This window comes from Camellia sinensis, chromosome 10, assembly GCF_055761805.1.
Source record: "Camellia sinensis isolate YWXY chromosome 10, ASM5576180v1, whole genome shotgun sequence".
In the NCBI taxonomy this organism is placed as follows: domain Eukaryota; kingdom Viridiplantae; phylum Streptophyta; class Magnoliopsida; order Ericales; family Theaceae; genus Camellia; species Camellia sinensis.
Genome location: NC_138970.1, coordinates 29160421 through 29178352, shown reverse-complemented (window position 1 = coordinate 29178352; position 17932 = coordinate 29160421). Strand labels below are relative to the sequence as shown.

Below are 17932 nucleotides of genomic sequence, written 5' to 3'. Positions count from 1 at the left end.
GGCTCTGTTTAGTCACTTTGTGGTTCTCTGTTTGTCATGGATCCATTGACCTCTGTTCTGATTGTCATCTCTGCTCTGTTTTGTTCTGTACCGTGGTTATGGTTATTTATTTATATAATTTTCGTATTTCAATTTCTGTCACTTAAATGATTTATTTACCAAATTGAGTTATATAAATGTTTTCGCTTAACTAACTATCCATGGTTATTTTGTATTCTCTATCCTTTTAGCATAATATTTCTCACTCTGTTGTGTGCTTATAGTTGTTACCTTTTCAGGTGACGAGATGTAGGGAAAATCCATAATCTCATGAAATAAAACCCGCATGCGGATTGATGTTGAATCACTATTTTGTCTTTCTTTTCTTTTTTTCTTTTTATATTTTTGCTCCCTTTTGTTCTATTCGGGGCTGGTCACTAAATAATAAAATAATAAAAGCCTTATAAATGTATTTTCTCTTATTAAAATAGTAAAATGGAGTAATTTCTTGTTTAATTATTTTTATTTCCACTTGCACAATTTAATTTACTACAAATAGAATGAGTTAGTAAGTTGTGATTCCAACCTTAAGCCCCTGGGGTCGGGTCATAACATAATAGATGTAGCTGGTGGTGGTGGAGTGGGCATGTGTGTTCTCCGGTAGTGGTGGTGGTGGTGGTGGTGGGAAGATAGAGTTGTTTCATTTCAATAGATAAAACAAAAAGGATGGATTTTTTTTACTGTTTTTTTTTTGTTTAAACAAATCAAGCATGTTTCTAATAGATAAAAAATGATAAAAAAATGAATTGTTATTTTAACAAATAAAAAAAAAAGTGAACAGATAGTAGAAAAATAAAAATTTGAACAGATAGGTTCGACAGATAGAAAAAATTAAACATATAATAAAATTTGCATAGATATTTGAACAGATTAGGGGAAAAATTAAACAAATAGTCAAAAGATTTGAACAAATAGATATAAATTTGAAGATATAAAAAATGATTTGAACCGATAGATATAAATTTGAACATATAGTCAATGAAAAGTCAACAGATAAATTAAGGGATAAAATTAGAAACAAAATGTCCTCCAAAATCAATGAAAAGACTTTTCACCAAACTATTTCACAAATGATGGACCTCTCGCCAATGAAAAATATCCAGTAGACCTAATACCTCATATACTCGTTAGATTGGGTTTATCATCAATTTACTCTATAAAAAATGACTTAAAACTATTGAAAACTCATATATGCTATTAATTTGTAGAAACTTTTCAAGTAGGAAATCTACATACTTCTCTAACTAAATTGCTAATATAGCCTTCGTTTGAAATGTGTGTTAGTTTTTTAAATTTTTAGTTATTTTAGTTTGGGGTTAAAAAGTCTCATTTGAGATAATTTTTTTGACTTTTTTAACTTTTATAAGAGAAAAAATAAAATAATTATAGTTTAAACGTGACATTTTTTTTATTAACTTTCTAATTTTTTTATTTTTTTTTATGTGACTATTTTAACCCAAATAGCCTATGCCATACATAGCCTAGTTTTTAATAATTTTCACTCGTTTTTTTCTTTTCTATCGTGCATTGGTCACCAAGCAAGGATTGCTGTTGGGAAGTTTCCTGAGAAGTATAATCGTGCATGACTACTGTGATTAAAAAAATAAGTAAAATTTACGTATAGGTTGCAGGTGGGTTTATTATTTAATAGGTTATGTGAGAATTAATAATATTTTTTTATTAAATATTATTAAAAAAAATGTCACTAATAATTAATTTTTAATGATAGTTTAAAAATTGTCATAAAAATGTCACTAATTAATAAGTTTTAGTGACAATTTAAAAAATTATCATAAAAAAATCTCTAATGTTTAACTTTCAGCGACAGTTTAAAAGATTCGTCAATAAAAAATGTCACTAATTATAAATTTTAGTCACAATTTATAAAAAAATCGTAACAAAAAAGTCACTAATTATTAATTTTTAGCGACATGCAAAAAATGTCAAAAAAATTATTTTTAACTATAATTTTATTAAGATTTATTTTCAATAAAATTTGATGAGAATCGCGTAACTATTACGACCGATTTATAATTTATCTAAAAAACAATCATGATTGGCTTTATTTATTTATTTATTTTTTTAAACCTATGATTGACTATTGTTTGACGGGGTCACACAATGTTGCCTCGGACTTTTTTAATTATTATTTATTTTCAAACTGTGACGTGGGGGTGATTTAGATCTCTCGTTAGCGGGTAAAATCACTTATCAACCATATGTATCTAAGTAAAAATTACTCAAAACATCTAAATATTTGGTATGTAACCAAAAAAAAAATGACATTTGAATTACTCATGAGTTAAAAATACAGTTCATAGTAAGAGCCAGATCAAAAGCATGATTCTATATTATCTGTAAGTCATTTGGTAGTGGAGAGTAACAACAACATTGACAAAACTTCAACAACTTACATGAAAACAATAGACACGTCAAAACAATCCAAAATCCCATCCCATCCAAGGCATTGGCATTGCAATCGTCATTGGCCAACATGTGCCAACACATCCAATAACTCGAAAGTCACATCCTTGAATGGTATTGGCATTGCAACGGCATTGGCCAACGTGTGCCGATGGCCTTGGGCTATCAGCAGATCCAATAACTTGTATGAGATGTGACTTTGGACTGGTTTGGTATGCCCATCATGAATACATGGCAAAAGGAACGACATACTATTTGCCGTTGTCGATTACAAGACTGCCTCGTTGGCATAGAAGAATGGAAGCACATTGCCTGTATATATCATAGCATATGAGTGTGTTTGTTTTGAAGGATTATTTCATGGGATTGTACTATTAGTTCATCTGTACTAATAGTCTATTGTTTGGTTTAATTTTTTTGCTCCGTATTAATAGTCCTTCTGGACTATTAGTCCCTCATATGAGAGATTATTCTATCGGAGGGGTGGGATTATTTCCATGAGATTGTAATCTCATGGGACTAATGTGTGAAATGTCCATTTTACCATCATTCTATTACTTAATAAACATTAAAAAAAGAATAAAATAGTCTTTTGAACATTTATAAATTATTTTTTTAGTGTTATTAATTTAAAATTATATATTAAATATAAATTATAAATTATAAATTAAACTTAATTAAAAATAATAAATTAAAAATTATGGCCTTATAATTTTTTTAGTGTTGTTAAAAAATTAAATTTATATATTAAATAAAATTATTTTTTTAGCACTGTTAATTTAAAATTATATATTAAATAAAAAATATAAATTATAAATTATAAATTTAATTTAATTAAAATAATAAATTATGACCTTATAAATTAAATTTTTTTTAGTGTTGTTAAAAAATTAAATTTATGTATTAAATAAAATTATTTTTTTAGTGTTGTTAATTTAAAATTATATATTAAATAAAAAATATAAATTATAAATTTAATTTAATTGAAAATAATAAATTAAAAAAATTTAGTGTTGTCAAATTATAAATTATAGATTACAAATTTAAAATTATATATTAAATAAAAATTATAAATTACAAGGGTAAAATAATCTTTTAAACATTTATTCTTATCCAATCCGTCTAACCAAACAAACATAAGATACAAATCTAGTCCAACCAAATAGTCTAAAGACAATGTATCGCAAGACTAACAGTCCGATGGATTATAATCTCCTCTTATTCAGTCCGTTTAAACAAACACACCCTATAAACATTTAAAATTTTAACGTGCACAAAGAAATGGTATTGTACTTTTAGGCATATATGTTCTTTAAGTGGTTATTCATCTTTCCTTCCCAAGTGGCAATTCAAGCACGTCTTTGAAGAATTGCGGGGAACTTGGAGTGATTTGGCAAATAAGAAAAATATTTTGCTCTTCTATGATGCCAGTTTAAACCAGTATAAAACCACAGGTTTACCATGCGACTTTCATTTTAAATGAAACTGCAAAGTTCAAAATGTGATTTCATGGGTGCCACGCTGGCTCCCTATGCCAAACTGGCATGTGGCCACCTCAATGTGACAAGAACTTGCAATTTCACAAACTACTTGCTTTATTTTCAATAATTTCTGGATTTCAAGCAGAAAACATAGATTCAGCTGGTTGGTCTATGAGCAAATGGAACAAAACACCATACAATCCATTTCTCCATTCACTATAGCTTTGTTAAATTCACATACAAACTTCAAATCAGGAAGAGAACATATAAAAAGCCATTGGCAAGGATGAACAAAATCAGGAAAAGGCCAATAAGCAGAACGCAAATTATAGTAGCACAGGTGTGCCTGCAAATACAGGCAGAGAAGAAGCCACCATCAGCACAAAAACCACCAAAAACACCGACTCCGACCACATGAAGAACAAATAGAAGTTGTGTAGCTGTTGGAGTTTTCACAATTCAACGCTGCAAGATCTGATTGGGCACTTTCCTGCTCAGATAAATCTACAACAAAAATGACAAAACCGAAGTGAGAGATATAGGAAAGTGAAAGGCAGGATGTTACAGAATAATTATGGTTGCGTTTGATAGAGTTTTTTATATATGATTTGAGAATAGAGTTGTATTTTGAGTTTGTGAGTTTTGGAATTATAATTTGAGTGAAAAATTTGTTTGATGAATGAGTTTTGAAAAGAGTTTTGAATTGTGTGGAGAATTTTTGATATGACATATGCAGGGTCGGCCTAAGATTTAGGGGGCCTAAGGCGAATTTCGGAAATAGAGACTCCTCTTACATTGAAAAAAAAAAAGTTCATGGATAAAACGATAAGTTACAACTTTTTTATTTGTTTGTAGCCACAAAAAAATTTACTTGCACATATAATCATTAAAATTATAAACAAAACAATTTAATAAAATAAAATTAGATCAAAAAAATTAGGAAAAAATTATTCAATTAAAACTGATAAAAAACTAGGTAAAAAAATTGAGACAATTATTTATTCCACTAAAATCTAATAGATAAAGGTGGCAAAAAAAAATAAAAATTTAGGGTCCATATATTGTATGTATTGTTTTTCTTGGGCCCAAACATTTTTTTTAATATATATTTATTTTAATAAATATGAGCTAAACTACACTTATAAATAAATATGGGCTAAACCATACATGGGCCCAATAAAATATTTTGGGGCCCTTTAAAAAAAAAGAAAAAAAAAAAAAGAAAGATCGAGTCTATAACATTTTACTAAATTTGGTGGCCCTATTTTTGGGTCAAAATTTTGAGACCTAAGGCACCGGCCTTACTGGCTTTCGGCCAGGGCCGGCCCTAGACATATGATATTTGATACAAAAACTTACAACTCATATCCAAACACACAACTCAAAATTCTATTAAAGCTCATAAATTTTTTTAAAAAATTCAGAAAATATTTTTTATTGAATATATAAAAATTAACATGCGTCAATTGCAAAAAAAAAAAAATTGCATTGTTTCGGTCAACTGGCCGGACGACCGGTTAGCCCAAATTTTTCCGCCTTCGACCGCGTTTTCAAAAGTGAGTGTGGAATTGATTTTTGAAAATCATATACAAACACCATGTTCAAATCAAGCTTTAAACCTAACGTTCCAGAACTCCACCAAACAGAGCCTATAATTCTGTTAAGCTCCTCTCTCTTATACCATATCTACTTCTTCACCATATGACAAATTTATGCCTCTCTTTTCATTAAGATGTATGTTAACATGAAAATTGGTTAAACTTCCCCCAAGTTACAAGGAGTTAAACTTACGTTACGGTATTTAAAACCAAAAGAACATCTCAAAACCAAATCCAGATCTATGAAGCACAGGCACTTCAAAAAGGTGGTGGGGTCTTATTTTAATTTTTCAAAAATTAATAATATTTGGAGGCATAAGAGTTGAATTTAAAAATATATATATATATATATATAGAACTCATGCAACACAAACCTACTCATAGTTGTGAAGTGAAGACTAGCTTCTAACAATCCCTGGAGCCTAATGCAACACAGGTTTAGTCTCTAGATAGTATGTAGATTTAGTTTATTTTTTATGATAAGTAGTGGTAGTTTTCAATAATTTTAGTTGTTTTACTTACCTAAAAAATAATAATAAGTTGTTCATTGATTTAATATTTATATACATAGAAGATAAAAATATAACTGTGTCTGCATCCTAATTTTTAAAATCATCGTCTTCCTAATCTGTGTCCATTTCCATGCTTCCTAGATCCAGATCAGCAATCTCATTATCTCAATCATAGTAGTCAAATTAACCGCAAGCACCTAGGAAATGAGTCTAAGCTACTGCCCAGTCTTTTCTTTTCATTTTTCTTTTGTTTTTTTTTTTCTACAGATATAATGAAAGGGAAAGGGTGGAAGGAGAACTCCCAGTCACACACTCATATTATGGAAATACAGAAACAAAGAAATTCCGCAGTCGAACTACCAAAACAGGATGGGCTAGAAATGTGAGCTTTTCAATGATTTAACACCAACATTATTTGATTCCAAATTCAGAGCAATGCCTATTGTACCCTCTTCAAATTCTACTAATTCACCTGCCATTACTTCATCAAGACCATGAATACGAGCAACACCATCACCCATCTAAGAATAGATTAGATTGTTTCTAGGATTTTGACACGTATAGATACAAAATTAAATTGAATTTATTGATCATTACATATAATTCAATTAGATATTGTATGAAACTATAATTGCTTCTATTCTGCTTTGAGAATGGGAGGATTTTTGATTGGGTGAACGGGACATTTTTACTGAAGATGGAGCTTAAGAGTGAGAAACAGAACTTGTAAAACTATAAAGAGTGCCAAGAAAAGCAAGACAGTGAAGAAAATAAAAGGAGAGCTATGAATCAGATCCATGGCTTGTCCCTAAGTGCATGTTGACATAGAGAATCATCTAATTGAGAAGATGAGGATGAGTTTGAGTTTTGTATAGGTAGAGGGTGTGTGTGAAGTGTAGACTGCAGAGAGATTGCGGTGGCTGGTGCCAGAGATAGTCATGGCACATGCCACATAGCAGAGAGGAGAAGAAAGGCTAAAAGAGGAAGAGACAGGAGAAGAACGGTCCATGGATGGAGGGTGTTGACCTCAGTTTATTATATACAGTGATAGTTGCCGAAATGTATACATTTAGGCCTCTCACGCTGTGTTTGGTGGGGGAAAAAAGGAAAAGGTAGGTGAAATGCGAATAAAATATACATACATTTCATCTAGTTTCACACACTATTACTCTTTTCCTTTCCAAATCTCTTTTCAAATCGTCCAACCAAACATGTATACTTGTTAGGTCCTTTAATCATTGTTACTTGATGATTTTAATATGTTTGTGAATGTGCAGGTCACTCAAGCTTATGAATAGAAATTGAACTTAATTTCATATTTGAAACCCGGGACCATGCTCCAACTCAACTCTAAAGGCCAAAAAGAATCTAAATAATTTTAATCAAGCAAGAAAAGCCCAATCCATGAAGTTTGAAGAAATAAAAGTTAGATTTGATACAATTCCGCTAGAATAGTCACTCTACACGACATTTGGTAATTTGGGCATATCTCACTCAAGCTTATGAATAGAGATTGAACTTAATTTCATATTTGAAACCCGAGACCAAGCTCCAACTCAACTCTAAAGGCCAAGAAGAATCTAAATAATTTTAATCAAGCAAGAAAAACCCAACCCATGAAGTTTGAATAAATAAAAGTTCAATTTGATACAATTCCACTAGAAGAGTCACTCTACACAACATTCAGTAATTTGGGCATATCTCTCATCTGATATCGGATTAAGGTGAATCCAGAAGAGTTGGAAAGCTAATTTAAAAGGCTACAATTTTGTGTGAAATAGAAATTCTCTAATTCTGACATTTACTAGGTCAAAATGGATCTACAAGATGAGTCAAAAAAAGCTAGGAATAATTCTATCCGAATTTTCTTTTTATTTTGGAGAATTCTAGCCTCTTAGATATTATTTAGATGTGTCCTATGCCTATAAATAGAGAAGCCTATCGATCATTAGGGTTATTGCGGATTCTAGAGAAAAGTGGAGAGATGCAAGGAGAAGAGATTTTCCACCTCAACCATGAGCGGCTAATCTTCTTCTTTGGGATTGAGAAGAAGTCCTAATCAAGTAACTTGAATTAATGTATTGTCCAAATCATTGATTTACTGGAATTTGATATATTAATTACTTGTTACGAGATTAAAGATGGATTTTCTACTTCAATTCCATCTCAATCTTTCTTTTTGTTTAATAATTTAGTTAATTTTATATTAAAATCAAAATATTAATCTCATTCGAATTAATTAAGAATTGATTTGCTAATATTTAAACAACTTAGCCTTTTAGTCCCTGTGGATTGATACCCAAACTAAATCACTATTCTATTGAATTAAGGTCTTAGTAATGATTTATATTTGGTGTGCAAAACAACAACCATACAGCATATATGGTTTAAACTTGACATAAAGCGAACGCTAAGATAGTGGTTGGTTGGTGTCTATTACATTGGCTGCAAGTCTTATATTTGCTGTCCACCACAATCTTCCTTTCTCTAGGATTGAGACCAGCTATGTGGGAGAGAAAACCACCAAACACGAGACAAATTACATTTAGCTTTTGAGTAATGCTTTCCATCTAGGACTTTTTAGTCTTTGGCAATCAGGTTAGGATATCAAATAAAATTTCTAGAGAAACATGTAAAATGAATAGCAATGTTTCGAAACTAACCAGGGTGGCAGGGCCCAACAGCATCAGCCCTCTATTATCTAGTAACGGCTAATGTCTCCACGTAAACCCTTCCATTATTCCCGCTTAAGTTGTGTTTGGGTCATGAATTTGAGTAAGGATTTGGAAAGGGAAAGAAAAAAGCAAAAGAAATGGAGAACAAATTTAACTTACATTTTATTCACATTTCCCTACCTTTTCCTTTCCCATTCACAAACTGCATCAGCAGTAACTAAAATTCAAACGAATAAGATAAAATCTTCACCCACTCTCTCATCTTTTTGTCACCCACCTTTTTACGTTTTGAAGCTTTTGGTTAGTACGGAAGTTTGGAGTTGGGAGGATCCTTTCAAGTGCATTAAAACAGGAGAACCGTACATAGGCAGGGAATTATACAAGCTGAAATCTGTTTCCTTTGTTAGGACACAAGAAATAGCAAATGGAAAATTGAGGGTCAAATGATTTAGTGAAAGAAAGCTGAAAACCCAAATCCCTAGAAGCAGACACTCTTTTCATAGAACAGCACCAGTGAGATATGCATATATTCTTCCTAACCTAACCAAGTCCAACAATTAATGCTGCTACAAACAGCATTGCACCATCATTACTATCACCTCCACCTCATTAAAGTCTCACAACTACCTCACACCATTCATGGTTCATCAGAAATTAACATAATTATCTGAATAGCATCACGCAAATTTCATTCATTCACTTCCAATTCCTCACATCAGTCCATATTCTTCATCCAAATAAACTTCAACCACAACAAAAAATGAAAGCAAATCTCTAAAGCTATCTTAAGGCAACACATTCCTTCAACAAACCACTCCATTGGCAACAAATGAATAAGTACTAGCTACCTATAGAAAGCATGTTATGTCCTCAAAAACTTGGTTAAATACCAGAATCTCAGCTATAGAGCCAGTAACAGATTGAGGCAAAAATAATGGGTTATTCATCCACAAAAGAATTCCACTGATTTGGTTCTTGTTATAGAGGATATTGGGGGACAGAAAATTGTCAAAAACAAAAAAGAAGCAATTGCATCTCATGTAATGGAAAAAGGGGTTCCAATTAAAGCAAAATGATGGTGCAACATCTATGGAGGAAGAATGAAGATTCTCAACTAGTACATGCTATGAACACAAGCAAACTCAAATGAGGGGAAAAAAAAAACTGTTGGCCAGGCCACAGAAACTGAAATAGCACTTATTGGAGTCAGTGGGCCCCTGCAAGAGTTGATGATCCTAGCCACTGCATGAGTGGTAGCTCACACTCAAAACCCCTCCGATATTATTCCTAGTTGCGGTATGGTCTGTTTCCTTGCATCGCTTGGCAATTTTCACTTCTCTATGGGTTTAGTTATAGGTATTAGAGCATCCCCAACAATCCCCCTAAACTCACTCCTTACCTATTTTAAGGGGTTGAAATCGCTTTATACACCTCCAGCAGCTCCCTTAAACAATTCCCTAAACTAATTTTTGCTATAATGACTCCCTATTTGTAGGGGAGTTACTGTAGCTCCCTTATATCTGATAAATTCTTATTTTATTTCGTTGAAGGCGTGAAAGGGAAGTCCCTTGGATGTCCCCCCGGACATCCCCCCGGATGTCCATGAGTGCCCTGTAGCTGAAGAAGAAAAATGTCCAAAAATGACCTAACCAGTCGACCCCCCATATTTGTTTTCCTCTGCTGTGCTGCTGGTGTTTGGTTAGCTTTTCATTATTTTATTATTAAAAAAATATTTAAATTTAAAAGTAATTAAAATATTATTTTAATAGAATAGAAAAAGAATAAGGAGTTTAATGGGAAAAGTAAACGAAAAAGTGATTCCTAAAATAGGGAATGAATTTTTTAATATTATTTTAGGGTAAAATTTAAGTAAACTGCTGGGGATGCTGTTAGGTAACATCCATTCTTAACTTTTTCCAAAACCATCAATGAATCCATAGAAGGAAAAAAATCTTTAACCAAACCTAAAGAGGCAAGTATTAATGATAAGAGTATCAGTTCAACCAGTTCAAATGATAACCTGCAGTCTCAAGATGAAGAACAGCTGCCAAGGTCACAGCTGCAGCAACAGATGCAGCCCTCTCAACACTCTCAACATAAGTGTATACCAGTGCATGACATAAAGAATACGTTTCAGAGAAAAGGTTCATGCAAAGGTTCATGCACTGAGAGAACTGTAGGAGTGGGATAGATTCAGTTAGTTAGTTAGTTAAGGGTTTGTTATAACAAACTCTTAACCTCTATAAATACTTGTAATCAAGATAGTTTGGAATAAGGAAAACAAACTATTCAGTTTATTTTGATGGTATCAGAGCCTTTGAGCTCTCACGAGCACCAAAGTGATTCAATGGCAAATTCTCTTTCTTCTACCTCTGTTCCTCCATCCATTCCACAGAACCTAAACCTTCTTCTTTCAAACTTCAATTCCTTGGTGACTGTAAAGTTAGATTCTACAAATTTTCTGATTTGGAAGAATCAAGTTCAAACTATCTTACGAGCAACTGATCTTCTTGAATTCGTTCTTGGATTGATCTCTTGTCCAATCTCTAAAATCCTTGATTCATCTGGAAAAGCTACAGTCAATTCAGAATTTCTTCAATGGAAGATGATGGATGCACATCTACTTAGTTTCCTTACTGCTACACTGTCATCTCCTGTATATGCTTCAGTGCTTCAATATCAACATTGCTTTGAAGTTTGGCTTGCTTTGGAAAAGCGATACACTTCTCTATCTCGTTCACATATTCATCAATTGAAGAATAAGTTGCAGTCTGTTACAAAAAAAGGTCTCACCCTGAGTGAATATCTGACTCAAATCAAAGAGATCTCAAATCAGCTTCGACTTGCTTCATTAATGACTGATGATGAAGATCTTGTGCTTTTAACTCTGAATGGCTTACCAGAGGAGTATGATGCTCTCAAAACAACTATCCATGCTCGAGTGGAATCCATTTCAATGGATGATGTGTGTTCACTCTTAAGTTCTGAAGAAATTCATATTGAGAATAAAGCTAAAAGTGTTGTTCATGACTCTCCAGTTGCATATGCTGCAACCAAAGGTTCTGAAAATTTTCAGTCTTATCCGCAAGCTTCAAGATCACATTTCACAACTTCTCAAGGTTACAGAGGTCGTGGTCAATCTCGTGGTTATAGAGGAGGACGAAACAGAGGTGGAAGGTTTATTAATAAGCCTAACAGAGGCAGATATGGAGGAAATAGCTATCATTCAAACAGTAATGGTTGTCAAATCTGTGGAGGCTATAACCATAGTGCTTTTGAGTGTTGGTGGCGAATGGATCCTAATTTTCAACCTCTGCATTCAAATCCTTCCTCACATTCCTCTCCTAATGCTGTGTCTCAACCAAGAGCTTATTCAGTCACAAGTGCACAATCCTCCTCTGGATCTGCTTCACCTACTCCTTGGTACATTGATTCCGCAGCCACAAATCACATTACCAATGATCTTACCAATCTTCAACTCTATCAACCATATCAAGGTCAAGATCAAGTCACTGTAGGTAATGGACAAATTGTTCCTATACAGCACATTGGTAAGGGTTTGTTACCAACTCCTCACTATTCCTTTAAACTTAATCATCTTCTTCATACTCCACATACTGCTTCAAATCTGCTTTCTGTTCATCAATTAGCCAAAGATAACAATTGTTCAGTTACTTTTGATGCTAATTCATTTTTTATTCAGGACAACCATACGAGCCAAATACTGCATAAGGGATCTAATGTGAATGGTTTGTATCATTTTGATGTCTCCACACCTACATCTTCACCTCAAGCTCATCTCACTCAATCACAAGTTTCATTACCTGTTTGGCATCAACGGCTTGGTCATCCATCTGCTTTAAAATTTCATCATGTTGCCAAGCATCTTCCTACTGTTTTTAGAAATAAAGAGTACCAGAACTTTGTTTGTACTCCATGTAGTGTTGCTAAGATCCACAGATTGCCTTTCAAATTGTCAAGAACTACTGTTAAACAACCTTTTTCCCTTGTTCACAATGATGTGTGGGGACCTTTTAATCCTCCTACTTCTGGTTATAAATACTACTTGTTGTTTGTTGATGATTTTACAAAATTTACATGAATCTATCCTCTTCATGTTAAGAGTGCAGTGTTTTCTACTTTCTTAAATTTCAAATCTTATGCTGAAACTCAGTTTTCAACTTCATTACAAGTTTTACAAACAGATAACGGGACTGAATTTGCTAACAATCAAATGCATGATTATCTTATTGCTAATGGTATTCTTCATCATCTTACTTGTCCATATACTCCTGAGCAAAATGGAGTGGCTGAGAGGAAACATCAACACATCACTGAGATTGCCATTGCCTTGTTGCATCAATCCTCAGTTCCTCTTCAATTTTGGTTTGAGGCTATGGCTACTGCAGTCTCTCATTAATAGATTGCCTAGTTTGTCTCTTGGTCATAAGTCTCCTTTTGAGTTGCTTTTTAACACCTTACCTGACTACGCTTTCCTTAAAGTCTTCGGTTGTCAGTGTTTTCCATGGCTTAGACCTTATGCAGCTCACAAATTGGCTCCCAGATCTGTCCCATGTGTGTTCATAGGTTATCACTCTACTGTCAAAGGCTATAGGTGTTTGGACCCTTCTTCAGGAAAGATTTTCCTCTCTAGACATGTTAACTTCAATGAAACTTGTTTTCCCTATGCTGCTGATTCATCCCCCTCTACTAGTTTGTCCACCATTCACTCTTTCTTTCAGCTCCCTTCTACTTCGGCTGATCCTCCTCTTCCTAGCTCTTCTCCTATTCCTTCTTTTCCTTTTTCTGTTTCCTTTCCATCAGTGCCAGTTCCCTCTAAATCTGTGCCTTCAACTGAATCGCCTACTGGCATTTCTGGTTCCTCATCACTACCTACCTCTGTTTGTCTATCTTCCTCTGCTGTACCTGCAGTTTCTATTACTCCTCCTATTGTTCCTCCTATTCCTAGTTCTTCTATTCCTATTCAATCAATTGCTATTCATCTTCCTAAGCTCTCTTCTGTGCCTCCCCTTAACACACATCCTATGATCACTCGATCCAAAGCATATCTTACTACTTCCTCTCCTCTTGATCTCTCTACTACTGAGCCTGCTTCTGTTGCTCCGGCTCTCTCTTCTCCTCTATGGACTGCAGCCATGAATGCTGAATTTCAGGCTCTTCATCAGCAGGGCACCTGGACTTTAGTCTCCTTACCACCTCATAAAACTGCTATTGGTTGCAAGTGGGTTTTTCGGATTAAGAAGAATTCTGATGGTACAATTGCTCGATATAAGGCTAGATTGGTGGCCAAAGGGTTTCTTCAACAAGAGGGAGTGGACTATCAAGAAACCTTTAGTCCAGTTGCTAAGCAGCCAACTATTCGGATCTTGTTATGTCTTGTGCTCCAACAGAATTGGGTTCTCAAGCAATTGGATATTTCTAATGCCTTTCTCCATGGGCACTTAGAAGAAGAAGTCTACATGGTTCAGCCTCCCGGGTTTATTAATGCTGATTCTCCTACTTATGTTTGCAAACTTCACAAAGCCTTGTATGGCGTCAAACAAACTCCTCGAGCTTGGTATTCCACATTTTCTACTTTCTTACTTACTCAAGGTTTTCATTAGAGTCATTCTGACTCCTCTTTGTTCATTAGACAAACCTCCGCCCATCTTACCATATTACTCATTTATGTGTGGATGATATTTTGGTTACTGGTAGTGACTCTTCTGCCATTGAGTCCTTGATCACTCACACGCATGTTGCCTTTTCTATGAAAGAATTAGGCTCTATCTCCTATTCTCTTGGCATTTCAGTTCACTCCACCTCCCAGGGTTATTTTCTTTCCCAGCAAAAGTATGCTACTGAATTGCTTCATAAGGCTGGTATGGTGGACTGTAAACCATGCTCTACACCTATGGCTATTAAGCCTTCTCTTTCGGCTTCGGATAACTTACCCTTTTCTCAACCTGCTTTCTACAGAAGTTTAGTTGGTGGCCTTCAGTATTTGACTATCACAAGGCCAGATCTTGCTTTGGCTGTTAACCATGCTAGCCAGGATATGCAAGCACCCACAGTTGCTCATTTTGCTTTGGTTAAAAAACTGCTTCGTTATGTCAAAGGGACACTCTCTCATGGTCTTCAATTTAGCCCAGGTCCCTTTCATCTTCATGCCTTTACTGATGCCAATTGGGCAGGTGATTCTTCTGATCGCCGATCCACTTCTGGGTTCTGTGTGTTTTGGGGTCTAATCTCATCTCATGGTCTGCTAAAAAGCAGCCTACAGTCTCTCACTCCTCAACAGAGGCAGAGTACAGGTCTATGGCTTCCACCACTGCTGAACTTGTGTGGTTGCAGCAATTGCTTAAAGATCTGTGTTCCTTCTCCTTCTCCTGTCTTATGGTGTGACAACATCTCTGCCATGGCCTTGGCTTCAAATTCAGTCTTTCATTCTCGCTTGAAGCATATCGAAGTCGACTGCCATTTTATTCGCGAGCGTGTTGTTTCCAAACAAATTCAGCTTGCTTACATTCCCACTACTGATCAGCTTACAGATATCTTTACTAAGCCTTTAACTTCCTCTCGCTTTCACTATCTCAAAAACAAACTTATGGTGCTTCCAAGCCCCATCTATTTGCAGGGGAAGGATAAGAGTATCAGTTCAACCAATTCAAATGATAACCTGCAGTCTCAAGATGAAGAACAGCTGCCAAGGTCACACCTGTAGCAATAGATGCAGCCCTCTCAACACTCTCAACATAAGTGTATACCAGTGCATGACATAAGGAATACGTTTGAGAGAAAGGTTCATGCAAAGGTTCATGCACTGAGAGAACTGTAGGAGTGGGATAGATTCAGTTAGTTAGTTAGTTTGTCAAGAGTTTGTTATAACAAACTCTTAACGTCTTGTATAAATACTTGTAATCAAGATATTTTGGAATAAGGAAAACAAACTATTCAGTTTATTTTCAATTAAGAATATGTGGACATGTCTTAAAACCCTGCATCACACGCAAGGTACTCTAAAGTCTGTGTTTGAATGCAATGAAAAGTTGGTATAGACAACAAACTTCCTTATATATGTATATGACAAGGCAGATCTATGATTAGCACAACAAAGCTAAAAGTGCATCAAAATCGTTCTTTGCCACTAATATCATAGCATATGATTCTGCACACGCACGTGGGCACAAAACAAAAAAGGGGCCAAAAGAAGCCTATCCAAAAACTCCACTATTGAGTATAATCATGCATCTTTGAAGTCATTTATTTTGACCAAGAAAAGTAATAGATAAACACCTCATAAAATTTATCAAATCCTCATTTTAACAAACATTTGACGAAAATTATACTAAAAATTGAGTTCTTCATAACTCAGCAATTTTAAATCACTCATAACAAAAGATATATCTCGAAAAAGGAAGGAAAATTTACCTTACATAACCAAAAGTACACGAAGAAGTAACAACCAACTATTCCAAGCCGGCAACTTTGCATCTCAACTTCATATTGTGATTTTCCTACCAAGTTTTAGAATTTTGTTATGATTAGTTCTACGCCGAAAATACAACATTCAAAAACATTACAAATGCTACTCTAAAATGCATAAACAACAATTCAATTAACTAATTCACACAAAATGTGATTACAATAAACAGTACATTCTCACCTGTTCCAAAACCCTAGCTGAACTCTTCTCCACAAGCCTAGCCAATCCATCAACCTTGGCAAGCATTTTCTTATACAAATCCTCCAACTCTCCCGTGTAATTCGAAGCTTCCGGACCCATCAACCGACTCAACCTCCCAACATCAAATTCCTCAGCACACAAATCCAATTCCTTCTGATCCTTAGAAACCCTCTTCACACTCTTCAAGCTCTCACTCTCAACCCTTCCATCCTCCACCACCATGGAACTCACTCCCCTCAATTCACAAGGCAGCATCGGAAACGGAGAATTAGGGGAAAACGCACCATAATGGCCGCGAAACGCAGGGCCAATATTGACGACATCTAGGGTTTTAGGGTCGAAAGAATCGTTGGAAAATCGGAATTGATAGGCTTTGTATTCATGGGTATGGATCAATTGGTCTGGAAAAGGGGTGGTGAGGAGGAGGAAGATGCAGGGAGGGAGGGTGTAGGATTTGGGGGAGTTTTGGACTTGGAAAGAGAATTGGATCTTGGAGGAGAGAGAAGACGTGACGGAGGACTCGCGGAGGGAGGGGCGGAGGGGGGTTTTGCGGCGGCCGGAGAACCATCCGAGGAGGGAGAGGTTGTGGTGGTGGAGAGAGGAAAGGAGGCGGAGGAGGGCGGGGAGGTGGAGGTGGCCGGAGGGGGAGTAGAAGGAGGAGGTGGAGGAGGAGCAGAAGAAGGAGGTGATGGTGGCGATGAGGGTGGGGGAGTCGGAGGAGGAAGTGGCGGCGGCAGTGGTGGTGAGGGTGGTGGGGTCGTCGGAGAAGGTGGAGGGGGTGATGTGGGTGACGCGGCCGAAGAGGAGGCCGTCGAGGTCGGTGGGAGAGAAGGAGAAGCGTTGGAGGAGGGAGGCTAAGGTGGGTCCTGAGATTTGTATCTTCTCCAATGGAAGGTCGTCCATGGCTGCCAGACTCTGCTCTGTAGAGAAGATAGCGAGAGAGTGAAAAAATGGCGAGGCCGAGAGTTTCCAAATAACCTCGTACTGCGGGGTTGAGCTCCCTCTCCATATTTTATAAGGGAACATTGCATTTCAAGTGGAGGAGTGACCAAAAAACAAATAATATAAAATTACATTTTCATAATTAGTGTTATATGTATTAATGTATGTATTTTTGGGTTCATTCGAGAAAAATATTTGTAGTAGGAAATAAAAAATTAGTTGGAATTGAATCTACTCCTATGATACCATCACACTTTGCACGCAACTTTGATGGATGGGTAATAGTACTAAGGGCATATGCTGTGCAATAATGCTTGAGACCATTACAAGTGATGCTCTAAAAGTACCACTAGTGATGTGGCAGTGGACGGGACTCACTGCTTGTGTCTTGTTTTTTTTTTTTATTTATTTGAAGTGTTTGCCAACTCATTAGTGGTGCTTTAGAGCACCACTTTAAGTGGGATGTATCATTACCGTATGTTGTGGGTGTATGTATGGTTCGTTTGAAGAAACTGATGTTGTTTTGGCTGATAAACATGCCGCCTTGTAGACTAAGTATGAAGTTAAGTCCTAA

The 17932-nt window shown here is 35.4% G+C and overlaps 1 protein-coding gene across 1 annotated transcript; it reads right to left on the bottom strand.

Moving 5' to 3' along the window:
• Positions 1–4124: 4124 nt before the first annotated feature.
• Positions 4125–17480, bottom strand: LOC114307872 (BRISC complex subunit Abro1-like protein). Its single transcript, XM_028253326.2, has 3 exons — positions 16396–17480; positions 16161–16246; positions 4125–4448 (listed from the first exon to the last, which is right to left on the bottom strand). The coding sequence occupies exons 1-2, from the start codon at positions 17440–17442 to the stop codon at positions 16199–16201; spliced, it is 1095 nt and encodes a 364-aa protein (XP_028109127.2). The 5' UTR covers positions 17443–17480; the 3' UTR covers positions 4125–4448; positions 16161–16198.
• Between the last annotated feature and the right edge of the window lie 452 nt (positions 17481–17932).